This window comes from Lampris incognitus, chromosome 1 (assembly GCF_029633865.1).
Source record: "Lampris incognitus isolate fLamInc1 chromosome 1, fLamInc1.hap2, whole genome shotgun sequence".
NCBI classification, from domain to species: domain Eukaryota; kingdom Metazoa; phylum Chordata; class Actinopteri; order Lampriformes; family Lampridae; genus Lampris; species Lampris incognitus.
Genome location: NC_079211.1, coordinates 124,429,616 through 124,457,108, shown reverse-complemented (window position 1 = coordinate 124,457,108; position 27,493 = coordinate 124,429,616). Strand labels below are relative to the sequence as shown.

The window sequence follows — 27,493 nt, the reverse complement described above, 5'->3', positions numbered from 1 at the left end:
GAACTGCCTTGGGTGTAGCTACAAAGAGATGATATGAGGTCTTATCTATCTCGCTCCACTCCCGGTCCTGTCTAGGCAATTTCATAAGTAAATCTTTGTAACTATCCTCGCTGAGACACTTCTCTAATTTCCCATTTTATTAAGTTTGCTCATTTGCGCCGTACTTTTCCACTATGCATTGGACACATTTGTTTTCTCCTTAAACTACCTCTATACATCCTTGCATGAGCTGTGGCAAAACATTAAAAATCCAACAAATGATATATATGCTCTAAGGTGCAAACAACAGTGACTGAAGCTGCACTATAAGCAAGGTGGCAAATAAGCTGACATACCAGGATTTGAGCATATCCAAGATTTGCTGCCCTGCAGCACACCTTTAACAACAAAAAACATTTCTGCAAAAAGTATAAAACTTTATTTTACTAAAAACAAAACTAAAAAAAGAATACAACACATTTACAATGTGTCAGTTGAAAACTGACTGGAACGTTGTAGATAAAGTACAATAAATTGTATCAGTTTATTTTGGAAAAATAGGATTTGAGAAAAGCTGAAAAAGCAAACAACTGTGCAAACTGCAAAAAATAAGAAATAATATCAAAAAATATAAGAGAAAATAAGCAAGCTTATTGTTTGGTCTGTAGTTAATCTACACAAATGTTCAACAGTGTTTGAGAAAAACTAACACAAGATTTAGAGTGCCTTCCAGTTTATGGGCTTCTTCCCAGATTTGGTCAACAACTCATTGGCCTTTGAGAAATGTTTACACCCAAAGAATCCACGGTGTGCAGATAATGGTGATGGATGCACTGTATGTAGGATGTGGTGACGTTTCTGCAGATAATGATAAAAAAAAAAAAATTAGCTGTTGTTACTACAGAATTATTTAGCTGCTCAAGTATAATAAGAATATAACTTATAGGCAGTATACTGACCCTGTCAATAGCAGAACCTTTCTTTTGCGCATATGACCCCCACAGCATAAAGACAAGGCCTTCCAGGTTAGCGCTGAGCCACTGCACAACAGCATCAGTAAAGGTTTCCCAGCCTCTCTCTTTGTGGGAGTTGGCCTGATGAGCTCGGACAGTCAGCACAGCATTGAGCAGTAACACACCTGATGAGCAAGGCCACACCAGATTAAAAAGGTTGGGTTGAATAATACAGTGTACCTCTCTGGGCATCTAAAGTAGTCATCTGACATGCTGCTTAGCAAATGGTACCTTGTTCAGCCCACCCAGTCAGATCTCCATGTCCAGGGTGCTCAAAGCCTTCAACATCTGAGGCCAATTCTTTATACATGTTCACCAAACTGAAAGAGAGGGTTTGCATTCATCAAAAAATTCACGGTATTAATAATGCCACATAATACAACTTTTGTCACATTAACCAGTCCAAGGAACAGGGATACATGACAAATTATTCTGCAGTGGTGTCTTTATGCATGCTAAATAACCCAGTTAGGGAAATCACAGAAAGTTGAATCAGTCCATCTGGACACAATGTTTATTGAGAGAAACATTTCTCTCAATAAACATTGTGTCCAAATGAACTGATTCAACTTTCTGTGAATTCTGCAGTACAAAATTTAAACTGTGTGCAAATGTAGGAATGCCTTACCAATATACACAAATTAAATGTTATTACAAGTAGGAATGTTACATTTAATTTTTTTCACTTAGCATATGATTTGTGTTTCCAACCTATTCTACTTTACCTTAATTAAAATGAAAAATAAAAAAATAAAATAAACCTTGACATCATGTGAAAGTCTGCAAGTAATCCATGCATAAAACATTCTGAATGTGACAAGGATAGGACTAATCACAGTGTTTGTGTATAATTATAACGTCGACTCCTGTATTTTCACAATGTGTGTCTGGTGTGTGTCTGTGTGGGAGTCTATAAACGGCCAAACTAAAGCACTTGGGGGCCTTGATTCTTTTTGGAGGTTATCGGGGATGATCAGGGGCACCTATAAAAAATAGCAGAACATTAACATTATGCATAATATGCGGAATATGCATAAAATGTGGAATCCCTTCATAATCCTGAGCAGTTCAAGAAGATTGCGGGCTCTGGCTACGTCACGCCTCGGCTCTTTCCGCCGTTCGCACAAACCTCGCGTTCTTAACGGGTTGCTGGATGGCGGTCGGAGACAGCGAGCAGCGTTGGAAATAGAAAGCGTCCTTGAAATAAGCCACAACGTCAGAGTCGCATTTGCATGGGTCGAGCACGGGCGTATATGGCGGCTGTCACGTGAAGTGAACTCAATAAAGTTTTCTGTTTTTGAATGGAAATCAGCGCGTGCGGGCGGTTCGGGTTTTGGCGGGTCTGACGAACAATAAAGTTGGCCGCTGTTGCGCGCGTGGAAGTGTCCGAGTGTCTTATCTGATGAATCACATTTAAAGGCCCAAACATACTCGGGCGGAACGTACGCGGAGCGGACTCCACGAGGAATGTCCGCAGTCATTTGGGCTTCCATAGTCGAGCGCACTTCCGCGTTGTAGTTTCCTGTAAAACTGTCCGTGAAACACTACATTACCCACAATGCTTGTGTGTTGTTTACACTCCTTTGTCATGGCGTCCGACACTGACGGCGAGGAAGACATGCTCTTGCCTGCTGGCTCTACAAGAAAATAAACTGAAGAGACGGTGGTATGTATCCTCTCTGTGTCGTGTCGTACAGGTGTGGGTGCTTTCGCACCTTCTACTCATATATGTTCGGAATGTGTGTGTGTGTGTGGTGTTAGTGTGTGTGTGTGTTAGTGTAGATAGTGGGACCGAAAACTAAAGCATTTATGATCCTAATTTCTTTTGGAGGTGGTAGTTATTGTTCCAGAGAGGACCAGAAAAATAGCAGAAAATTAAAATGTAATTTTGCATAATTATGTATAATTATGCAAAATATGCATTTTCTAAAAATGGCTAAAAACCACTTTTCTCGGCATTTCAAGTGATTCTGAGCATTTGGGGGGAGGGAGTTGGAGTGGGGGGGGTTAGGGGCAGGGGGAAGGCGGTTAGCTGGCAGGATGAAGAGGAGGGAGATTTAAACGGGTGGATAGCTAATAAACGTCATGAGCACCGCAACTTGGTTGCGGGTCACTTGCTAGTTAATACATACAGAGAAAATAAAACATGACTTGAGTCATACATTTTAAATAAACCAAATCTTGCAATTTGTTAACAATTCATTGTATCATACACTCAAGTGTAATGGAACTAGTGTGTCTCATCAGTTGGTAGCAATCAAAAGACTTCGATGTAACAGCACTGGAGCTTGCTAAAATGTTTTTAAAAACAATAGTAGTGTGTGTCAGCCCTGTGATGGACTGGCGGCCTTTCCAGGGTGTCTCCCCGCCTGCTGTCCAATGACTGCTGGGATAGGCTCCAGCATCCCCGCAACCCTAAGTTGGTAAGCAGTTTGGATAATGGATGGCTGGGTAGTTGTGCTAGACATAGCATCTAATAATGATCTTGTTTACCTGGGTGGAGGTGGAACTGGTCTTTGCACACTAAAACATAATCCATGGGCTTGGTTGGGGCCATGGTATGGATCTTGACCAAGAATTACCACCTTGACCTGGAATTAAAAGGCAGAGACTGATTTGTAAAGCTATAGTGATAACTACTGCCAAATTCACAGCCCACCTAAAACCTATTTATCATTTTGTTGTTTTGAGGTATAATCAGTTAACCAGCATTTCAATGTTAATCCCATTTTTACACAAAGATTTGATTGTAATTACAAACCCCAATTCCAATGAAGTTGGAACGGTGTGTAAAACGTGAATAAAAACAGAATGCAATGATTTGCAAATCCTTTTCGACCTATATTCAATTGAGTACACTAAAAAGACAAGATATTTAATGTTCAAACTGAAAAACTTTATTGTTTTTTGCAAATATTCACTCATTTTGAATCTGAGGCCTGCAACATATTACAAAAAAGTTGGGACAGAGGCAACAAAAGACTGGGAAAGTTGAAGAATGCTCAAAAACACCCTTTTGGAACATTTCACAGGTGAACAGGTTAATTGGAAACAGGTGAGTGTCATGATTGGGTGTAAAAGGAGCATTCCCGAAAGGCTCAGGCGTTCACAAGCAAGGATGGGGCGAGGTTCCCCACTTGGTGAACAACTGCGTGAGCAAATAGTCCAACAGTTTAAGAACAACGTTTATCAACGTACAATTTTCAAGGAATTTAGGGATTTCATCATCTACAGTCCATAATATCATCAAAAGATTCAGAGAATCTGGAGAAATCTCTGCACGTAAGCGGCAAGGCTGAAAACCAACATTGAATGCCCGTGACCTTCGATCCCTCAGGCGGCACTGCATTAAAAACCGACATCATTCTGTAAAGGATATTACCACGTGGGCTCAGGAACACTTCAGAAAACCATCGTCATTTAACACAGTTCGTCGCTACATCTACAAGTGCGAGTTAAAACTCTACCATGCAAAGCAAAAGCCATATATCAACACCACCCAGAAACGTTGCCAGCTTCTCTAGGCCCGAGCTCATCTGAGATGGACTGACGCAAAGTGGAAAAGTGTGCTGTGGTCTGACGAGTCCACATTTCAAATTGTTTTTGGAAATCATGGACGTCGTGACCTCCGGGCTAAAGAGGAAAAGGACCATCCAGATTGTTACCAGCATCTGTGATGGTATGGGGGTGTGTTAGTGCCCATGGCATGGGTAGCTTGCACATCTGTGAAGGCACCATTAATGCTGAAAGGCACATACAGGTTTTGGAGCAACATATGCTGCCGGTCCAAGCGACGTCTTTTTCAGGGACGTCCCTGCTTATTTCAGCAAGACAATGCCAAGCCCCATTCTGCACGTGTTACACCAGCGTGGCTTCGTAGTAAAAGAGTGCGGGTACTAGACTGGCCTGCCTGCAGTCCAGACCTGTCTCCCATTGAAAATGTGTGGTGCATTATGAAGCACAAAATACGAAAACGGAGACTCCGGACTGTTGAGCAACTGAAGTCGTACATCAAGCAAGAATGGGAAAGAATTCCACCTACAAAGCTTCAACAACTAGTGTCCTCAGTTCCCAAACGCTTATTGAGTGTTGTTCAAAGGAAAGGTGATGTAACACAGGGGTGAACATGCCCGTCCCAGCTTTTTTTGGAACGTGTTGCAGGCATCAAATTCAAAATGAGTGAATATTTGCAAAAACACAATAAAGTTTATCAGTTTGAACATTAAGTATGTTGTCTTTGTAGTGTATTCAATTGCATATAGGTCGAAAAGGATTTGCAAATCATTGTATTCTGTTTTTATTTACGTTTTACACAACGTCCCAACTTCATTGGAATTGGGGTTTGCATTATTATTATTATTTGGATTAAGAGAATGAAACTTAACAGTTTAATTTTTAAAAATTTATGGAATCATATTTCAGAAACAGCTCGATAGATATCTGAAAGCGGTTACTCAGTTCCTTGAGCAGCCTATGAATGTTTGCTGAAAATATACCAAGGGCATGGAAGTACCCAAAGAAAACGATCTCCCTTGGAATAAAGGGCATCAGCCCCATAAAGGTGATGCATGAATATGTTAACTTTTGTTCGTTAAACCTGGCTGTGACGTCAACGTCAAAAGCAAAACACAGAATGACAGCATCGTTAAACTTACATCTTGAATGTCACACATCTGGGTCCAGGTGAAGACATTTTCTGCAGGTGGGTAGATAGTGTGGCGGTTCCTCTCATCAGTAACAAATGAAATCAGCTGTGACAGAGGAGGAAACGGGAACTTTTCAGAATGGTTACAAATGACAATGTGGAAAGTGTAATCATCATCAATCAATAAAGTTGCATTTTTTATAGCGCTTTTCATATATGTATTTATATAGAGTGGTTACTGTATATCTGTTACTGCTCATCTACTATGCCCACTGCTGGCAAAACTATGCACCTTATTACATTCGTATTCTCTAATCTGTCCTGGAAGAGGAATCCCTCCGCTAATGCTTTTCCAGAGGTTTCTCCCTTTTTTTTTTTCCTGATAAGGTTGGGCCATGGGAACCAATTCTATCGTTATCTGTTAGACGATATAATATGATTGTAAAGCCCTCTAGGACCGGAATATACACTCACTGAGCACTTTATTAGGAATACCTGTACACTTATTTATTCATACAATTATCTAATCAGCCAGCCATTTGGCAGCATTGCAATACATAAAATCATGCCGATATGGGTCAGGAGCTTCTGTTAATGCTCACATCAACCATCAGAGTGGGGGAAAAAACGTGATGTCACTGATTTCGACTGGGCATGATTGTTTGTGCCAGACAGACTGGTTTGAGTATTTCTGTAACTGCTGATCTCCTGGGATTTTTCCGCACAACAGTCTCTAGAGTTACTCAGAATGGTGTGGGGGGAAAAAATCCAGCAAGAGGCAGTTCTGCAGATGGAAACGCCTTGTTGGTGAGAGAAGTCAACTGACAATTGTCACGTATCTGGAAAGAACCCAAAAGCAGACGGGACAATCAGGTAAGGGAAGAAATCAAGTCTTTATTGAAGTGGCCGATCCCAGGGGTAAAGCAGGAGTTGGCTCAGTGGCAGGTAGACTGGCAGGCAGAAGTCCATGAATGGCTACGTTCCAGCGAAGACTGGTCCACAGTGGAGGCTTTTTAAGGGTGAGGGCGATTGCTTTGATGGCCAGCTGGTGTGCCGGGGTGAAGGGGGGGTCAGCAGGTGTCAAGGGAGAGGGGCTGTGACAGTACCCCCCCTCCGAGGGGCGCCACCGGGCGACCTACCAGGCCCGTCAGGGTGCGTCCTGTGGAAGTCCAGGATGAGGTTCGCGTCCAGGACAAGGCGACGAGGGACCCAACACCTTTCCTCCGGGCCATATCCCTCCCAGTCAACGAGATACTGCAGGCTTACACTGTTCGTCGTCTCCTGGACGAGAGTCCAGGAGACGACGAACAGTGTAAGCAGGATGATCATTGATCATACGATGAGGTGGGGGCGGGGGGGCCGGAGGAACTAGATGGCTGGTAGAGACAGGTTTGAGGCAGGACACATGGAAGGAAGGGTGAACCCGGAGAGTGCGGGGCAGCTTGAGATTGACCACAGAGGGGTTAATGACTTTGACAATGGAAAAGGGACCAATATACCTGGGGGACAGTTTTTTAGCGTCCAATTTCAAGGGTAGGTCCTTGGTAGAGAGCCATACCTGGTCACCGGGGGAGTAGTCCGGAGCAGGGGTGCGATGACGATCCACCAAGCGCTGGTAACGGCCGGAGGCCCTGAGCAGTGCAGCACAGGCTCGCCGCCAGGTCCGACAGACACGGACCTGGACAGACGGAACCGGAATGTCTACCTCTTGAGAAGGAAAAAGGGGGGGCTGATAGCCGTAAAGGCATTGAAAAGGGGACAACCTAGTAGCAGACAATGGCAAAGTGTTATGGGCATATTCTACCCAGGGAAGTTGTGAGGACCAAGAGGATGTGTTGGCAGACACCAGAGAACAGTCTACAATGCCTGGTTGGCCCTCTCGACCCGGCCGTTGGTCTGAGGATGGAACCCCGATGACAGGCTGACGGTGGCACCGATGGCAGAGCAGAAAGCCTTCCAGACAGCAGAAGTGAACTGGGGGCCACGGTCAGACACTATATCACGGGGAAGACTGTGGACCCGGAAAACCTCCCTGACCAGCAAATCCGCAGTCTCTCGGGCCGAAGGCAGTTTAGACAAGGGCAAAAAGTGAACAAATTTACTGAAGCGATCAACAACAGTCAGTACAACGGTGTTACCGTCGGAGGCGGGCAGACCAGAGACGAAATCCAAGGACAGATGCAACCAGGGACGGTGAGGAACAGGCAGGGGGAGCAGCAGACCGGCACTGGCCCGAGTGGAGGGCTTATTCTGGGCACAAACAGGACAGGCAGAAACAAAAGACCCAGTATCCTCCATCATGGAAGGCCACCAGAACCGCCTACGGAGGAAGGCTAGGGTACGGGTTACTCCAGGATGGCAGGTAAGTTTGGAAGAGTGAGCCCACTGCAACACACTAGATTTAACAGCATCTGGAACAAACAAGCGCCCAGGGGGACCATTACCTGGGTCAGGCTGAGTCTGTTGTGCTGCCATGACCTCCCTTTCAATGTTCCAGGTGACAGCCGCAGCCACACAGGTAGAGGGAACGATGGTGTCAGGTTGGAGCTTGGGCTCAGACTCCTTCCCATGCACATGAGACAGAGCATCGGGCTTGGCATTCCTGGAGCCAGGGCTTGACACCTGACAGGGGACAGACTGAGGCAGAGCAGACTGGAGGCATATGGCATGACAGACGGGACTCCAACTTGAAATTCTGGCGGATGACCACTCAATATGGGGACTATGCTTAACCAGCCAGGGATGACCAAGTATAATGGGCACAAATGGAGAATTGATAACAAAAAAACTTAACTCATCTTGATGGTTTCCCGACAACAGGAGGCGCACAGGCTCGGTCTTAGAGGTTATCCGGGTCAGGAGACATCCATCCAGGGCATTAGCTTCAAGAGGCTGGTCCAGACTCACAGTGGCAAGACCTAACTGCTTCACAACACTTGCATCCAAAAAGCTTTCATCAGCTCCAGAGTCAATTAAAGCCAAGAGTTTAGTGGACTGACCTTTAAAACTGATGGTAGCTTGTAACTGGGTACGTGGACGAGGAGACAGAGGGCAGACAGTTGGGCTCACGAGGATCCTCCCCCTCCCTCGTGAGCCTGCTAGTTTTGATGGACGGTGAGGGCAGGAGGCGAGAAAGTGACCAGGCTGACCACAATACAAGCAACTGTTCTCGGTGATGCAGCGTTGACGCTCCTCCGGGTTGAGCCGGAAGCGGCCAAGTTGCATCGGCTCCGAAGCTGGGGAAGAGTCACGCCTCGGGCTTTCTCGGAGGACGTCAGCCTCAGTTGAGCGAGCTCGGCCCCCAGAGTTTGGAGGTGTGGTCTGTGGAAAGTTGTTGTGACCCGGAAAGCAGCGCGTCCTCTCTCTCCTCCGCTCCCGGGGACGGTTGTCCACACGAATGGCCAGGGTAACCAATTCCTCCAACCCTCCAGGCTCGGGGTAGGAAACCAATTCGTCCTTTATGGATTCGCTTAGACCGTTGGAAAACCCGGCCTGGAGGGACTCGTTGTTCCATCCGCTCTCCGCTGATAGCGTACGGAACTCAACTGAGTAGTCAGCGACGCTGCGGGAACCCTGGCGGAGAGAGATCAGTCTTTTTGAAGCATCCTTTCCCCGCACGGGATGATCAAAAACCTGGCGAAAAGCAGTGGTGAACTCAGCGTAGGATGAGGAAGTGGAGGCCCGCATCTCCCACACCGCTGTAGCCCAATCCAGAGCGCTTCCCCGGAGAAGACCCATGATGTAAGCGACTTTGGCTCCATCCGTGGAATATGACTGGGGCTGCTGGTTAAACACAAATCTCACACTGCATCAAAAAAGGGCGACAAAGTCCAAAATCTCCATCATACTTATCGGGCGGGGCAACTCATGGTTCCTTAGCCGAAGTTGATGGCGCTGAGGGTGGCGGAGCTGGAGAGGCGGGTCCCGGGCTAGCGGAGGCACTAAGTTGGGTCTGGATTCCGGAGATCTTTGAGCTGAGCTCACGGAGGGCGTCAGCCATCTCATGTAGCACCTGGCTGTGCTGGCCGAGGACCAATTCCTGGTTGGCTACAGCCTGGCAGACCGTGGCCAGGTCTGTGGTGGAATGGTCTGCTGGGTCCATAGTGGCTGGAACGTACTGTCACTTATCTGGAAAGAACCCAAAAGCAGACGGGACAATCAGGTAAGGGAAGAAATCAAGTCTTTATTGAAGTGGCCGATCCCAGGGGTAGAGCAGGAGTTGGCTCAGTGGCAGGTAGACTGGCAGGCAGAAGTCCATGAATGGCTACGTTCCAGCGAAGACTGGTCCACAGTGGAGGCTTTTTAAGGGTGAGGGCGATTGCTTTGATGGCCAGCTGGTGTGCCGGGGTGAAGGAGGGGTCAGCAGGTGTCAAGGGAGAGGGGCTGTGACAACAATGGCCAGAGTGGTTCGAGCTAGTGAGCAGAAAAGCATCTCCGAATGCACAACACATCGAACCTTGAGGCAGATGGGCTACAACAGCAAAAGACCATGTCGGGGATCCATTTCCGTCAGCCAAGAAAGCTCAGCCTCAGAAAGCCGAGGCGGTGATGAGCACAGGCTCACCAACACTGGATAGTTGAAGAAAGGAAAAACGTAGCCTGGTTGGATGAATCGCAATTTCTGATGAGGCATACAAATGGTAGGGTCAGAATTTGGCACCAACAGCATGAAACCAGGGACCCAACCTGTTGTATCAATAGTCCAGGCTGGTGGCAGAGGAGTAATGGTGTGGGTAATGTTTTCTTGGCACACCTTGGGCCCGTTAATACCAATCAGTCATCACTTGAATGCCACAGCCTATTTGAGTATTGTTGCTCACCATGTACATCCCTTCATGACCACAATTTACCCATCTTCTAATGGCTACTTCCAGCATGATAATGCATTATGTTACAAAGCAAAACTCGTCTCAAACTGGTTTCATGAACATGACAATGAGTTCAATGTTGCTCAATGGCCTTCCCAGTCACAGAATCCAATGGAACACCTTTTGGATGTCGTAGACTGGAGATTTGCAGCATGAATTTGTCTACAGAAATTGCACGACGTAATCATGTCAACAAGGACCAGAATCTCATCAGAATGTTTGTGGAATCCATGCCATGAAGAATTGAGGCTGTTTTGAGAGCAAAGGGATGCCCTACCCACTATTAGTATTGTGTTCCTAATAAAGTGCTCAGTGAGTGTATGTTTAGATAAGGGCAGATCTAGGAGGTAGCCAAGGCACAATAAATACCTGTCCACCTGGTTGCCACCCCATCGCTTAAAGTTGAGGGAAAAAAATTAAGATGATTTTGTGTTAGTGATCAAGTTCCATGACAATGAGCACTTCATGACAACCTATGGCGTCTGACCAATGTTCCTACAATTCTGACAAGACACCTTATAATTATATGGGCCCTGAGCTCATATCCATAGACTGAATTAATCACTGAGCTATCTGCAAATGCTGCATCTAATGTACAGCGATGAGGGCGGCTCCAAAGATTACTTGAGCTAAATATTTTCAACTCAGAATTATAATCCTGTTGGAAGTCAATTATATCTAAATGGTCATTTGCATCAGTTAAAAAGAAGTATTCACATGCTTGTGGCTGCACAACTATGCAAGCTAAAATTGTAGATAGGCTCCTTAAATTTTTTAGAACTATTTAAAGTTCAGACTGTTTCAGTCACTGCAGTCAAGCAGATGCCTCAGCAGCCACAAGGCCAACAGAGAGACTCTGAAGGCCATAAGGACACTAAACCAACTTAAGAATGTCAATTTATGACACTACTGACACTTTTATCACTCTGCCTCAGACACTTTACACATCAAGTCTATTGTCACACTTATACTTGTATTGTATATAGCAACTGCACAGTGTACTATATATGTATTTATTGGGATTTATCTTGTGTATACTCTCCGACAGAACCGTCGCATGGGCTGTGCCAAGTGTGCGATCACACAGGATCTTGTGCCTGACCTGCAATCATGCACTATTTATATATAAATAATGACTGTTCTTGACCCAACATGCTTCTAAAATGAAATTCCTGTGTCGACTCCATTATGCCTAGTCAAGGTCACATGAAAAAAAAAATTCAGGTTTCTTTCATCTTCAATATTGCATTGTTACATACTGCGTGTTAGGGCTCGGTCTGTTGACCAACCTGGCAACCAGCAATGAGAGCGGGGGAAGGGCGCGTCTGAAACACCTGCAGCCTATCTACTCGTTAACCACTCTAGTATAAGTTTGTTTGCTTTCCAGAACTCGTCGCTAGTTCGTCCTGAACAGTCCCGTGAGTAGATTCTTCGTCTCGAGTTTTGTGACATTTCTGTGTCTCCCGGTGGAGTACAGATTGTAGTATTCTCCGTGTTTTTGCTTGTTTGATTATTCCCTTGTGTCAGTTCTCCTTGAGAGCTTGTTCGGAGAAGGACTCTCTTTGTGTTTTCCCCATTGGATTTTCCCATCGTGATTTTCTAGTTGAGATCAAGTTTTTGATATTCTAATTTCTCCTCTCTCACTGTGGATCTTATTACTCGGTTGGACTTCTACCTTAAAGGAGCAGTTTGTGTTTTTTCCCCTTTCGGACTTTAAAGGAGCAGTTTGTGTTTTTTCCCCTTTCGGACTTTAAAGGAGCAGTTTACGTTTTTTCCCTTTCTGACTTTAAAGGAGCAGTTTACGTTTTTTCCTTTTCGGATTAAGGGGGCAGTTTACGTTTTCCCATTTTTAAGAAGCTATTCTCAAGTTCCGCCTGAAGCGCCTCCCCCTTCTGTCCAGGCCCGGCCGGCTCTCCCCTACGAGTCCTGCCAGGTTGGTGCTTTACTTTGTCTTGTGTTGTCGCTATTGGGTTCGTTCTACAAACCCCTTAACAGTACGAACTAGCCTCTCACTATGAACCCAGACAACCCAGACGCCAATCCTGTCCAGGCTGCTCTCTATAAGCAGATTCAGCTTACAGCCTCCCACGGCCAGCAACTACAAGAGGCCGCTGTTGCCATGCAGGGCCTCCGGGCTCAGGTGCAACCCCTCCAGGCTTCGGTGGATTCTCTTTCGGCCCAGCAAACGGCGCTCGCGAGCCAACAAGAGGAGGTTCTTAAGCAGTTGCAAACTCTCACAGCGGCTATCACCATCCAGCCAGCTGTCCCACCAGTTCCGGCCGCCCCTCCTCCAGCAGTGCCCGCAGCCGTTGCCTTAGACAATCCTACCGTTTATGTTTCGGATTTCCGGGAGCCCAGTATCTCCAATCCCAAGCCTTTTGATGGCAACTTTGAGACCTGTGCCACGTTCATCATGCAGTGTGAGCTTGTCTTCGCCCACCATTCCAGGGGGTTCACCACAGATGCTGCAAAAGTTGCTTACGTGACTAACCTGCTGACTGGCCGCGCTGCTCAGTGGGCCACTGCTTCCTGGTCCATGGGGGCCAGTTTCTGCTCTTCCTACGATGACTTTGTGGCTGAGCTTCGGAAGGTATTCCATCATCCAGTGTACGGTCAGGATCCGGGTGTCCGATTGAGCAGGATCCAGCAGGGCAGTGGCAGTGTCACTGACTACTCAGTCGAGTTCAGGCTGGCTGCGGCTGAGAGTGGCTGGAACGACCAGTCACTTCGGGTAACCTTCCGTAGGGGCCTCAGCGATGCCGTCAAGGATCAGCTAGCCACCCGGGAGGATCCTACCTCTCTCGACGACCTTATCAGCCTTGCCATCCGCATCGATGGACGTCTCCGCGAGAGAAGGCGCGAGCGAGGTCTACGGGGAACCGTTTCTACCTCTCAGCCATCCAGAGCTTCCGAAGGGGGCTCTTCTTCGTCGCACTCCACTTCCCCTGTGGCAAGCCTCTCCTCCTCCCAGACAGTGACAGAGGAGGAACCTATGCAGCTTGGGCGTACACGACTGACTCCCGCTGAACGTGAGGCCCGGTTCAAGGCAGGTCTCTGTCTTTACTGCGGTCTTAAGGGACACCGGATCAGCGAGTGTCCTACGCGGCCAAAAGATTAGGCTCACTGGGACCCCGGGAGATCCTAGTGAGCCGTCTTTCCTGTTCCCGCCATCCTGCTCCGGCTAACCATCTTGTGAGCGTTACCCTGGCTTGGGCAGACCAGCGGCTCACTGTAGGCGCACTCATCGATTCGGGAGCTGATGGGTGTTTCTTGGACTCTACGTTTGCTGCTCAAGCTAACATTCCATGTGAGGAATTGGAGAGGCCAATAGAGGCCTTTGCTCTGGATGAGCGCCGCCTGGCCAGTGTTACCCGACAGTCCTGTCCCGTGTCTCTCACTATTGCTGGAAACCATGTGGAGAGCCTTCAGTTCTTCGTCATCCAGTCTCCCTTAGTTCCTGTGATCTTGGGGCGTCCCTGGTTGGCTCAGCATGAGCCACACATTGCTTGGTCGTCTGGTAACATTTTGGAGTGGAGCTCCTCCTGTCACGCCCGGTGTCTTCAGGCCGCACCTGGTCCAGCAGTCCAGACTGTTCCGATTGCCCCTCCTCCCGATCTTTCCTCTGTTCCTCCCGAGTATCATGATCTCGGGGAGGTCTTCAGCAAGACGCGGGCTCAGTCTCTCCCTCCGCATCGGCCATATGATTGTGCTATCAACCTCCGTCCTGGGGCCTCTCTCCCTAGCAGTCGTCTTTACAGCCTTTCCATCCCCGAGAAGGCTGCTATGGACGATTACATTTCAGAATCGTTGGCGGCAGGGCTCATCCGACCCTCATCCTCCCAGGTGGCAGCTGGTTTCTTTTTCGTTAAGAAGAAGGATGGTGGTCTCCGACCCTGCATTGATTATCGCCAACTCAACGACATCACCATCAAGAATAAATACCCCCTGCCTCTGATGAGCTCCACCCTCGAACCCCTGACCCAGGCGACTGTCTTCACTAAGCTGGATCTCCGGAACGCCTACCATCTCGTTCGGATCCGGAAAGGGGACGAGTGGAAGACAGCCTTTAAGACTCCCCGTGGTCATTATGAGTACCTGGTAATGCCGTTCGGCCTCACCAACGCCCCGGCGGTGTTCCAGGCACTCATGAATGACATCCTTCACGACATGCTCGACCAATTCGTTGTCGTCTACCTTGATGACATCCTCATCTTCTCCAGGTCCCTCGAGGAGCATGTCCAGCACGTGCGGCAGGTTCTCGAACGCCTCCTTCGTAACCGGCTGTTCGTCAAGGCTGAGAAATGCCTGTTCCATTCTGAGTCAGTGGACTACTTAGGTTTTATCGTGGAGGGAGGCAAGACTCGAGCTGATCCTCGCAAGATCAAAGCGGTGGTGGAATGGCCGGATCCTAAGTCACGTAAGGAACTGCAGAGCTTCCTCGGGTTCGCGAACTTTTACAGGAGGTTCGTCCGAAACTACAGCTCTGTAGCAGAACCCCTCACCCGTCTAACCTCCCCCTCTCAGCCGTTCGTCTGGTCCCCAGCTGCTCGCTCTGCATTTCTGTCTCTCAAGGAGAGGTTCACCAGTGCCCCCGTCCTACTCCATCCCGATCCCAAGAGGCAGTTCATAGTTGAGGTGGACGCTTCGGACACCGGATTGGGGGCTGTGCTCTCCCAACGATCAGAGGCCGACCAGAAGGTTCATCCTTGCGCGTTCTTCTCCCGCCGGTTCCTTCCCGCCGAGGAGAACTACGACGTTGGTAATCGGGAGCTTCTCGCTGTAGTGGCTGCACTTGAGGAATGGCGCCATTGGCTGGAGGGGGCAGAGCATCCATTTACCATCTGGACTGATCATAAGAACCTGACGTTCATCCGGGCAACCAAACGTCTCAATGGTCGGCAGGCACGGTGGGCCAGTTTCCTCAGTCGGTTCGACTTCACACTGACTTATCGTCCTGGCTCCCGCAACACCAAGGCAGATGCTCTGTCTCGTCAACACCTTAAGGAACCTGTAACGGTGGAGCCAAGTCCCGTCCTCCCTGAGACCAAGGTCGTTGGCGTGGTGACCTGGGGCCTTGAAACGGTGGTCAAGCGCGCCTTGCGCTCCAGTCCAGCCCCGAGCAACGTGCCGCCTCGCCGACTGTTTGTTCCGGACTCAGTGAGGTCTCGGGTCCTCAAATGGGGCCACACCAGTCAGCTCGCTTGCCACCCTGGAGTCCACCGCACTTTCACTTTCATAGCTCGACGGTTCTGGTGGCCCACTATGAGGAGGGACGTCAAGGAGTTCGTCATGGCCCGCACCATCTGTGCCCGCAGCAAGGCCTCTCACCAGGCACCGGCTGGTCTGCTGCAGCCCCTTCCTATTCCCAGTCGGCCCTGGTCCCATGTGGCGTTGGATTTTGTCTCTGGACTTCCTCCGTCTCAGGGCAACACAGTGATCCTGACGGTGGTGGATCGCTTCAGCAAGGGTGTTCACCTGGTGGCTTTGCCTAAGCTTCCTTCTGCTTCAGAAACCGCTGACCTCCTGATGAGCCACGTCTTCCGTTTGCATGGACTTCCCAAGGACATTGTGTCAGACAGAGGGCCCCAGTTTGTTTCCCGTGTGTGGCGTGCTTTCTGCAAGGGGTTGGGCGCCTCGGTCAGCCTTTCGTCGGGATATCATCCGCAGACTAACGGACAGACTGAGAGGATGAACCAGAGTGTGGAATCTGCTCTCCGTTGCGTCGCTGCCAAGAAGCCAACCTCCTGGAGTCAGTTTCTCCCCTGGGTCGAGTATGCGGTCAACTCCCTGGTCAGCTCCGCCACCGGCCTCTCGCCCTTTGAGGCATCCCTGGGTTACCAGCCGCCCGTCTTCTCTGCACAGGAGTCCGAAGTGGAGGTTCCCTCCGTGCAGACTCATCTGGACCGCTGTCGTCGTGTCTGGGAGATCACCAGGGCTGCGCTGCTCCGTGCTACGGAACGTGCCAGACGAGGAGCTAACCGTCGCCGATCCACAGCACCAGCTTACCAACCCGGACAGAGAGTCTGGCTGTCCACCAAGGATCTCCCCCTTCAGTCCTCTGCCAAGAAGCTGAATCCCCGGTTCGTTGGACCCTTCGAGATCCAGGAAGTACCCAGTCCTGCAGTTGTGCGTCTTAAGCTCCCGGCCTCCATGAAGATCCATCCGGTTTTTCATGTGTCCCGAGTAAAGCCTGTCTCCAAGAGCCCCCTTATGCCTCCGGCCCCAGCTCCGCCTCCCCCTGAGATTGTGGATGGGCATCCACAGTGGAAGGTCCGTCGGCTGATGGACGTCCGACGCAGGGGACGGGGGTTCCAGTATTTGGTTGACTGGGAGGGCTATGGGGTGGAGGAACGAAGCTGGGTATCCCGCCAGCTCATCATGGACCCTGGTCTGCTCGCTGAGTTCTATCGCCGTCACCCTGACAAACCTGGCAGGTCGCCTGGTGGCTCCCGTAGAGGGGGGGGTACTGTTAGGGCTCGGTCTGTTGACCAACCTAGCAACCAGCAATGAGAGCGGGGGAAGGGCGCGTCTGAAACACCTGCAGCCTATCTACTCGTTAACCACTCTAGTATAAGTTTGTTTGCTTTCCAGAACTCGTCGCTAGTTCGTCCTGAACAGTCCCGTGAGTAGATTCTTCGTCTCGAGTTTTGTGACATTTCTGTGTCTCCCGGTGGAGTACAGATTGTAGTATTCTCCGTGTTTTTGCTTGTTTGATTATTCCCTTGTGTCAGTTCTCCTTGAGAGCTTGTTCGGAGAAGGACTCTCTTTGTGTTTTCCCCATTGGATTTTCCCATCGTGATTTTCTAGTTGAGATCAAGTTTTTGATATTCTAATTTCTCCTCTCTCACTGTGGATCTTATTACTCGGTTGGACTTCTACCTTAAAGGAGCAGTTTGTGTTTTTTCCCCTTTCGGACTTTAAAGGAGCAGTTTGTGTTTTTTTCCCTTTCGGACTTTAAAGGAGCAGTTTACGTTTTTTCCCTTTCGGACTTTAAAGGAGCAGTTTACGTTTTTTCCTTTTCGGATTAAGGGGGCAGTTTACGTTTTCCCATTTTTAAGAAGCTATTCTCAAGTTCCGCCTGAAGCGCCTCCCCCTTCTGTCCAGGCCCGGCCGGCTCTCCCCTACGAGTCCTGCCAGGTTGGTGCTTTACTTTGTCTTGTGTTGTCGCTATTGGGTTCGTTCTACAAACCCCTTAACACTGCGTGCTCCATCTCGCTGCTCACTGAGGAAGAAGGGGAAACAATTTCAGTTGCACGAGAGCGCGACCGATTTCATAAACATGAGTCAGGGGCTGAGATGGGGGGGGTGAATAAATAAAAAGGAAGAATTTCATAAGTCACTGCGAGGATCGCTGGATAAATTTGTCAGCACTTCCAGAGATGTGGCTGAGGGGTCCAAAGCGAGCGGGTGGGTGCATGTGACTGTGACCGTAGGCTACTTGTAATGACTGGTCTGTAAAATGATCTAAAATCTGAATATCAGCGATAGACCTGAAATATTAAATATAATAATATTGTGACATACTGTCATACTTCAACATGCCAAAATAAAGTGACAGCTGAGCTGACTTTAAAATGTAAAGCCAATAGTTTTACAGTTAATTTTTTTTCCTTTGGAAGACTATAATAGCAAAAAGTCATTGCTGAGACTATGTGCATGATGATGCTGTGTTATTCTACTTGTTAAAATGTATTACACCGAGATTACACGTGCAGTAGAACTGGAATAGCAAGGTGTGTGTGATCATGATTCAGGTGCACGAATGTCTGAGTAGGGGCCTTTATTTTTTTTTACTCTCATTTTATTATTAGTGTATTAATTTCTCTTGTTGCACAATTTCAAAACTTTATGCAGACTCAGGGTCCATAACAAACAACGACAAATAGGTAAAAGACAAACCCCAGACAACACACAGAGTAAACAATAAAATAACATAAATGGAACAAATCAGTGTCTTATAAGAAGGCAGCTATACCAGTGGTCCCACTGCTGGGATTGGTAGCGTGTGGCACTGACTCTTATATTAGTTAAACGCATGATGATTACATTATCAGAGCCGGCAAATACATTTATATATGAGATTTCTTAGAAGAGCCTGAAAGATATTGACTCCTGCAGCCACAAACATTTCACTTGCACTACACCATCTAGGTCTTTTTAGTAGTATTCTCATAGCATCATTATAAGCCACTAGAAGCCTCTGTAAGCTTGCTTTTTTGTAGTTTGACCACAGGTGTGCAGTATAGAGTGGTGTACAATATGCTCTGAACAGAGACATTTTCACACTAACTGAACACATACCAAACTTGCGTGACAGAGTGTTTGCTTGTGCATACATCATTGCCTATAAATATCATCATCATCTGTCATCTGTTCAGTAAGATAATGTCCAAGATATTTCACCTTATTACATACCAAGACTATTATCATCCATTATCTGAACCTCTTATCCTGCTCTAAGGGTTGTGGGGATGCTGGAGTGTATTCCAGCAGTCACTGGGCGGCAGGCGGGGAGACAACCTGGACAGGCCATCACAGGGCGCACGCACACACACCAATTCATACCTAGGGACAATTTTAGTATGGCCAATTCACCTGACCTACATGTCTTTGGACTGTGGAAGGAAACCGGACTGGACCCCCCCGAGGAAACCCACGCAGACAGACATGGGGAGAACATGCAAACTCCACACAAAGGATGACCCGGAAGGACCCACCAAGGTTGGACTACCCCAGGGCTCAAACCCAGGACCTTCTTGCTGTGAGGTGGCCATGCTAACCACTGCGCCACTGTGCTGCCCCGATTATTATCAGACAATTTAAAATCATGAACTTTTAGATAATTAACCGGTTTGGTTCTGCAGATCATGACAACACTCTTACTAGCATTGTATTTGATATCATGCTCCACACCACACACAGAACATATACGTATCAAGGAGCTGCTGGAGACCAGCGCTACAGGGACTAAGAATGACAAGGTCATCTGCATACATAATATGGTTCACCAAGGTATTACCAATCATGCACCCAGTGTTACAGGCTTTCAATTGCTTGGACAAATCATCAGCATATATACATTGTAGAAAACTGGAGACAGAATTCCCCCTTGTCTGACACCATTGCTAACCCCAAATGGGGCTGAAACACTATTACCCCATTTCACTTGCATAGTCTGGTGGGCATACCAATAAGCCAGAATTCTCAAAATGTATTTAGGCACTTGTCTTTGACTCAATTTAACAAACAACTTTCTATTATTAACACGATCAAAGGCTTTAGAAGCATCACTAAAACATATAAGAACCGGTGAGTTTTGGCCTCTGTATTTGTTAATAATTTCCTTTAAGGCCTCTACTATATATACACACACTCACCGGCCACTTTATTAGGCACACCTGTCCAACTGCTCGTTAACGCAAATTTCTAATCAGCCAATCACATGGCAGCAACTCAATGCATTTAGGCATGTAGACATGGTCAAGATGATCTGCTGCAGTTCAAACCAAGCATCAGAATGGGGGAGAAAGGTGATTTAAGTGACTTTGAACGTGGCATGGTTGTTGGTGCCAGACGGGCTGGTCTGAGTATTTCAGAAACCGCTGATCTACTGGGATTTTCACGCACAACCATCTCTAGGGTTTACAGAGACTGGTCCGAAAAAGAGAAAATATCCAGTGAGCGGCAGTTCTGTGGGCGAAAATGCTCTTGTTGATGCCAGAGGTCAGAGGAGAATGGCCAGACTGGTTCGAGCTGATAGAAAGGCAACAGTAACTCAAATAACCACTCATTACAACCGAGGTATGCAGAAGAGCATCTCTGAACGCACAACACGTCGAACCTTGAGGCAGATGGGCTACAGCAGCAGAAGACCACACCGGGTGCCACTCCTGTCAGCTAAGAACAGGAAACTGAGGCTACAATTCGCACAGGCTCACCAAAATTGGACAACAGAAGATTGGAAAAACGTTGCCTGGTCTGACGAGTCTCGATTTCTGCTGCGACATTCGGATGGTAGGGTCAGAATTTGGCGTCAACAACATAAAGGATGGATCCATCCTGCCTTGTATCAATGGTTCAGGCTGGTGGTGGTGGTGTAATGGTGTGGGGGATATTTTCTTGGCACACTTTGGGCCCCTTAGTACCAATCGTGTCAACGCCACAGCCTACCTGAGTATTGTTGCTGACCATGTCCATCCCTTTATGACCACAGTGTTCCCATCTTCTGATGGCTACTTCCAGCAGGATAATGCGCCATGTCATAAAGCTCGAATCATCTCAGACTGGTTTCTTGAACATGACAATGAGTTCACTGTACTCAAATGGCCTCCACAGTCACCAGATCTCAATCCAATAGAGCACCTTTGGGATGTGGTGGACCGGGAGATTCGCATCATGGATGTGCAGCCGACAAATCTGCAGCAACTGTGTGATGCTATCATGTCAATATGGACCAAACTCTCTGAGGAATGTTTCCAGTACCTTGTTGAATCTATGCCACGAAGGATTAAGGCAGTTCTGAAGGCAAAAGGGGGTCCAACCCGGTACTAGCTAGGTGTACCTAATAAAGTGGCCAGTGAGTGTATATATACACACACACACACACACACACACACACACACATAACAGTACCATGTTAGCTTTAAAACCAAACTGGTTATCTGTGGAGTTGATAAATTCATGCACTCTATCTAGAGGATTCCTTCTAAGACGTTTGACAGTATGCTGGCTAGAGCTATAGGTCTGTAGTTATCTAGGCTGTATACTTGACCAGCTTTGTCCTTAATGACTGGCACTAAAAGTACAGACAACATTGCGTTTGGTAACAAGCCATGGACCATAAAGTCAGTAAAACAGATAGCAAGAAGAGGGGCTATCCTCGGACTGACATATTTAAGGTGTTCAGCAGTAACATGATCTAAGCCACTTGCCTTGTTAACAGACAGCTTGCATACAGCTTGGTACACCTCATGTGACATGATCACCATTGAATCATCACTCTCAATATTGCCCACCTTATACAGATCACTTTGGACACAGTTGAATAAGGAACTATAATGCTGTTGCCATAACTCAGCAATATTGTCTGTACCGGATATACCATCAACAGTGCAAGGTAGAGATCAAATCAAATCAATTTTATTTGTATAGCCCAATATCAAATTACAAATTTGCCTCAGTGGGCTTAACAGCAACACAACATCCTGTCTTTACACCCTCTCATCGGATAAGGAACAACTCCCTAAAAAAAAAAACAACCTTTAACAGGGAGAAAAAATAGGAAGAAACCTCAGGGAGAGCAACAGAGGAGGGATCTCTCTCCCAAGACAGACAGCGTGCAATAGATGTTGTGTTTACGCAATTTACACAATACAACATTGAAAGAGGATAACAGAATTATAATGTTGTTTTATAGTTGTTGAGAACTCACTTCTTTCCAAGTTAGCAGGATTGTTTCCTAGCAGCTTCTTAGCCATGCAATCTGCCCTCATGGCCTGTTCATTTTTACAAATGAAGCGAATGGCGTTCTTGTATCTTGCATTAGTGAGCTTCTTGTGTTCAAGCTCAGCCTTTGTCTGGGTCTGCCTGCTATAGCCCATGTTTTAAAGGCTTCACGTGCTTCTTCATGATACCCAGCTACATATTTGTTCCAACAAGGCCTGATGTTATGTGTCTTATTTGCATACTTATAGTAGGGCTAGTATACTACCATCACACAGAGCACTAACAATATCATCATACATGCAGCAGAGATCTCTCCTATGCCTCATATCCTTACAATTAATGTCTCTGCACATAACCGCATCTCTAAGCAGACCAATCACCCAAGGTTTCATCTGTACGGGCATGATAGGCTAAGATGTCCTCCTTTGTAAGAGCTGACCAGTCCAACCTTCCTTCATTGTCACTATCTCCATTACTAGATAGCACAAATAAATGTTCAACATTTACAGCCATAGCAAGAGGTATGTGATCAGTCATTGCTGCCCCATACATAATACTCATACTCCCCAACGAGGCATGTGCATCAACAGTGCAAATAGAGTGGTCCAGCCATGACGTAGTGTGCTAGGCCTCACTTATGTATGTATAACTATTTGTAGGCAACAAGACTTTGCTTGACAATATAAGATTATTATCGAGACAGAACTGAACCATGCGATTAGCAAATAACGAATTCCTGTCTGAGTTATCAGCATTCAAATCCCCAATGACATACACACTGGAAGAAGTATTATCTTGTATAAAGGAATTGATGAATGCAAGCCTATTTAAATATTCATCCTCATTCTGCTGGCATTCATACTGTGTATACAAATTTAGGCTAAAGAATTCCCTGTCACTGTGAGTAACCTGTATTGCAACGCACCAGTCAATACCAAGCCTAACCACATTTATCAATGAGTTGAGCTTCTTATTCCATAGAATAGCCACACCCCCTGGTATCCTGCCTCTGACTATCCCCACGTGAAGTTCAGTTGTCGACTCCCCAGCCCCATGAAAGTTCTCATTGAAGGAGTTTAGTTTTTCCAGCTCTTGCTTTGCTAAAAATGTCTCTTGCATACATAGTATGCCACAGTTCTCCAAAAGGTTTTCAACAACTATGCGACGAGCTTCATCCCCTGCGCTCTGGCCCAGGCGCAGGCCACGACAGTTGTATGACAAAAGCCGAATGGTCATTTAGCAAGACTAGTGACTGGCCATATCACCAGCAGGCATACTCACCCCCCCCCCTCCGCAATACTGTAAGAGATTTTTGTCTCGTTCCTCATTTCTGTCAGCGTGGAATTCAATCATTGCCACGACATTGACCCGATAACTCCACCCCTGCATGGTTCATAATAGCGCCGGACAGGCGCCCCTTCAGGCCAGAGGTCCGGATGGTACATTTCACCAACCTCACTGCATTCAGCAGATATTTTAAATGAGCCGAATCTACTGTGTACAGAGTCAATCTTTTGACAGATAACATCACGGCCAAGTTTATCTTTAAGATACCAAGACAGAGTGTCAGCGTCTAGGTCTGGTGTGAACTTGGTGGCAAAAACACTCACCAGCTTCGTCTTTACCACCTTGATATTACTCCAGCTCCGGTACCAATAACATTACCAGATTTCTTTTTCTGCCCGAGGTTAACAGTACGTGGTCTTGAGTGAATAGCAACTTTCGCTGGGCGACGTTTCACGACTTGACTCCACATTGAGGTGCCTGGCAGAGGCGTTAATCCACCTGGACCCTCCGCTATCTCAGCCTTCTCCACTTCCAGAGCGGAGAACCCTGCCGAAGCTCCTTCCTCTGCTCCCAGGCCCGAGGCTTCCACCGGTGCAGCCCCAGATGCCGTGCCGACCAGGCCGGCGGCTCCATCCATCGTGCCCATGACAGTGGCCCCAACCACCGCCACCGACGTATCTGGACCACTGCCCCCAGTCGGGTCAGCGGAGCGCTCCAGTGCACACACTCGCGATCGATCTTCTCAGTGATAAACCGAAGCTCTTTGCTCACGTTAGCATGTATCTGCATTGCATGCTTCACAGAGCTGACCTCCACATACAGCTGCTCCCAAGCAGGGTCGAGACATCCATGTTGGAGAATGTCACCGGCGGCAGAGCATCCAAGTAATGAGAGACAAATCTGGGAATCTTCTCTCCACACTCATTCAGTACATTAAGGTAAGATTTTATGTTACTGACATCTTTCTTAAGCCCTTTATGGGAAATGAGCCGCTGCGTAGGACGGCAAAGGTTAAACAGCACCTACCTTGAGACCTCTATCCACTCGGAGTCAAAATTGTTCTCAACCAACAACACGGTCTCATCCTGGGTCGGTGTCTTCATATTTACAGCCAGGAAGTTGAGCAGTTCATCATCCACAATAATTCTACCATCTTTAGTCTCATAAATCTCAGGTTCTGTACGAAACCGAATCTGCGACCGGCAATGGCGTGCAGCGTCCGCCATCTATATGGTTGTCAATTGATGTAATCGATTATGAGTAAAAAAAATCCATAAAATACACAAACCATAAAACGATCCAAGGTCTCACGGAGTCGTTAAAATTGTTAAAATTTTAAAAGTAGGCAGAGCTTCAAACAAACAAACCGCAGTTGGTAACGTTTTGGAGTTGTCGTTTCACTGATTATCGTACTTGCACATGAAGCATGTGACAAATAAACCTCTGAATCCCCCCCACCACCACCACAATCCTCCTATGTGAAGGCTAGTTTGTCTAGCTTACCTGTTTAAAATAGGGCTTCCCGAATTCAGCGGATAATCCCTTTCTCCAGCTCTCCCCGAAGCCAACCGGCGCTTGACCAGCGGCGAGTTTCTCTCGAGCCGCTTGCTTGTTTCGGGCGATCCGGTCCAGCTGCTCCTCACTGAGAGACGGAGGCCGAAGAGGAGCACAGGTGGCGCTGGGCACTGGCTCGGCAAATGAGTTCCTCAACTTCTTACTCCCGATCTTAGTATATTTGGCAAAACACGTATATTGTGAGACGCGTGCAGTTGATGGTATTAGTTTCAGAAGTCGAGTTCCATGTGGTGAAAACATTCTCGTTTCCGTGTAGGAGTACAACCGCCGGGCCGCAACACTACTGACAGCAATCCAAGTGTAACACCGACGCTTGTGAACATAACTCCGTCAGATGACGAATGGCGCACACTGAGCCATTCGTCCCTTAGGAGGGAATTTAAATAACGTGAAAATGTTTGTGAGTGATATATAATTGTAATAATTGCGCACATCACTCCGCCAATATTAACCGCTTGTTAAACTAATGTCGCTAATTATAAGTGTGGGAGGAAAAAAAACTTGACAACTCACCTCGTAAACTTGACAACTCACCTCGTCGTTTTTGGCATCCTCGGTTTCATTCAGCTCTTTGGAGAGTCTCTTTTTGGAAACCGGTGAAAAAAACGAGTTTATAGTTTTCTGTCCAATCATGTTGGTATCTAAACCAGTGCGACAAGCTGACGTTAAGTGTTATTTTATTTTCTAAAAAGCTGCAGGAGTCCTTGGGAAAACTCGTGCACACGCTTCCATATAAAAACCTATTCCGCGCCAAAACAATATGACGTCCCCTGTTACAACGACGTCATGGTGAGGGTTGTTCAAGAAAGACACAATCATTCAATATAACGCGATCTCAAACAAGCACGGTCGGATGGCAAGGCTGCATAATTAACTGCCCAGTTACCATTAAATCGGGGCTGATCAATATATATATTTCCCTTCATATATCTCCTCATTGCACCATTATTTAGGGAGGGTGTTGCGATGGACAGGTTTGTGACTCGAAAGCAGAAGCGCTCTTGTAATACTGAGGCAACGGATGATGACGTTAATAATGCCTTTACAAGTACGAGGAAGAGTATGAGACAGGAGGAACACGGTAACGACGAGACGAATGAGGTCATTAACCATGAAGATGCAGCTTTTGCGGAGTTTTCCAACCCTGTCCCTTGGCAGAAGATAGAAGGAGAAGGGCTGGACTGTGATTATGCTTTGCTTTTCTCCAAGGAAGAAGCAGACCCCCTGTTCAAACAGCTGGAGGAGGAGGTGGTGTACCTGACAGGTATGTCAAAACGTCCCACAAAACCATGTCCGTTCAGGCATGAGCAACATGATCCAGAAAGGACCGGTGTGGGTGCAGGTCTTTGGTCCAACCTAGCAGTTACCCTCCTGATTCTATTAATCAACCAATACTCTTGTTCCAACCAAGCAGTTACACACCTGAGCCTACAAATCAAGGTCCTTAGCAAAGACTATTGGTTGACTAATCGAATCAGGCGTGTAACTGCTTGGTTGGAACAAAGACCTGCACCCACACCGGCCCTTTCTGGATCATGTTGCCCATCACTCTATTTGCTATTCATGTACTGTACTTCTATCCCGCCCCGCCCCGCCCCCCGGCTTTATGCCCCAACTTGTTTTTACCAGTTTTTCTTTTATTTCCTCTGTATTTTGATTTTAGTAGTTGTTATTGTGAATCCCTTTGTGACTTTGCTGTACATATAAAATATTATTATTGTGTATGTATCATTGTGTATGCTAAACGACTTTCTCATTTCTGTTTCAGGGGATGACACAAAGGTCCATGTATTTGGAAAATTCTGTGATATACCCAGAAAGCAAGCAACGTATGGGGATGCAGGACTAAACTACACATATTCCGGGGTAAAACATTCAGCCCGCCTGTGGACACCAACCTTGGCACATATTCGGAATGCCGTCACCAAAACAACTGGACAGTCATTTAACTTTGTTTTGGTTAACAGGTAACAAATTACTTAAAGCATTTGTGAAGTTTTTTTCTTCTTCTAATAAAGTGACCTCCCTGATAACGGTCTTTTCTCCATCAGATATAAAGATGGGCAGGATCATATGGGAGAGCACCGTGATGATGAGAGGGAGCTGGATCCCCTTTGCCCCATTGCCTCAGTCTCTTTGGGGGCAGCACGAGACTTCATCTTCAGGCATAGGGAGGCACGGGGCAAACAGAATTGTCGGCAGATTGAACCAGTGAAGCTGGAGCTTGACCATGGAAGCCTATTGCTCATGAACCACCCAACAAACACATTCTGGTACCACAGCCTACCTGTACGCAAGAGGGTTCTCCTGCCTCGCATTAACCTCACATTCAGACGCATCCTAATGGACACAAAGAAATGAGGATTACCAATTACGATTCTGTGTGTGTGTGTGTGTGTGTGTGTGTGTGTGTGTGTGTGTGTGTGTGTGTGTGTGTGTGTGTGTGTGTGTGTGTGTGTGTGTGTGTTCCGACAAGTCTTGAGTGACTGCAAATGCACCACTTCTTAGGGATTACCCGCCCTTTTGGTGACTGATAGTTTTGTTGTTTTCCCATACACAACTATCCCAATGCATTGTTTCTATACTGTAATCAATTCATTAAATACACTCACTAAATTGGCAAACACTATGACGACTCTGTGGGCTTTATAAATGATGTAAATGGGTACAAATAGCTGCTT

At 47.1% G+C, this 27,493-nt stretch overlaps 2 protein-coding genes across 3 annotated transcripts; one reads left to right on the top strand and one right to left on the bottom strand.

Moving 5' to 3' along the window:
* Window positions 1-499: 499 nt before the first annotated feature.
* On the bottom strand, window positions 500-25,078 carry unga (uracil DNA glycosylase a). Its single transcript, XM_056288585.1, has 6 exons — window positions 24,741-25,078; window positions 5,648-5,743; window positions 3,486-3,583; window positions 1,224-1,312; window positions 939-1,117; window positions 500-837 (listed from the first exon to the last, which is right to left on the bottom strand). Exons 1-6 carry the CDS (start codon window positions 25,050-25,052, stop codon window positions 697-699), a joined length of 915 nt encoding a protein of 304 aa, XP_056144560.1. The 5' UTR covers window positions 25,053-25,078; the 3' UTR covers window positions 500-696.
* On the top strand, window positions 24,038-27,427 carry alkbh2 (alkB homolog 2, alpha-ketoglutarate dependent dioxygenase). 2 transcript variants are annotated; one of them, XM_056288602.1, is made up of 4 exons: window positions 24,038-24,175; window positions 26,022-26,076; window positions 26,581-26,779; window positions 26,864-27,427. In XM_056288602.1, exons 1-4 carry the CDS (start codon window positions 24,125-24,127, stop codon window positions 27,171-27,173), a joined length of 615 nt encoding a protein of 204 aa, XP_056144577.1. In that variant the 5' UTR covers window positions 24,038-24,124; the 3' UTR covers window positions 27,174-27,427. The 2 variants fall into 2 exon arrangements, with proteins under 2 accessions (XP_056144577.1, XP_056144569.1); XM_056288594.1 differs by lacking the exon at window positions 24,038-24,175 and having other exon boundaries at window positions 25,834-26,076.
* Window positions 27,428-27,493: the final 66 nt, after the last annotated feature.

Bases quoted from the DNA above. Each gene is read 5' to 3' on its own strand.
- unga (XM_056288585.1), bottom strand. From the start codon at position 25,052: ATGTTTTCACCACATGGAACTCGACTTCTGAAACTAATACCATCAACT. The intron at 5,744-24,740 runs GTAAGCTAGACA...CCTCTGTCACAG, and splicing joins GGAAGCCCTATTTTAAACAG to CTGATTTCATTTGTTACTGA. The intron at 838-938 runs GTCAGTATACTG...CATTATCTGCAG, and splicing joins AAGGTTCTGCTATTGACAGG to AAACGTCACCACATCCTACA.
- alkbh2 (XM_056288594.1), top strand. From the start codon at position 25,875: ATGAGACAGGAGGAACACGGTAACGACGAGACGAATGAGGTCATTAAC. The intron at 26,077-26,580 runs GTATGTCAAAAC...TTTCTGTTTCAG, and splicing joins GGAGGTGGTGTACCTGACAG to GGGATGACACAAAGGTCCAT. The intron at 26,780-26,863 runs GTAACAAATTAC...TTTCTCCATCAG, and splicing joins AACTTTGTTTTGGTTAACAG to ATATAAAGATGGGCAGGATC.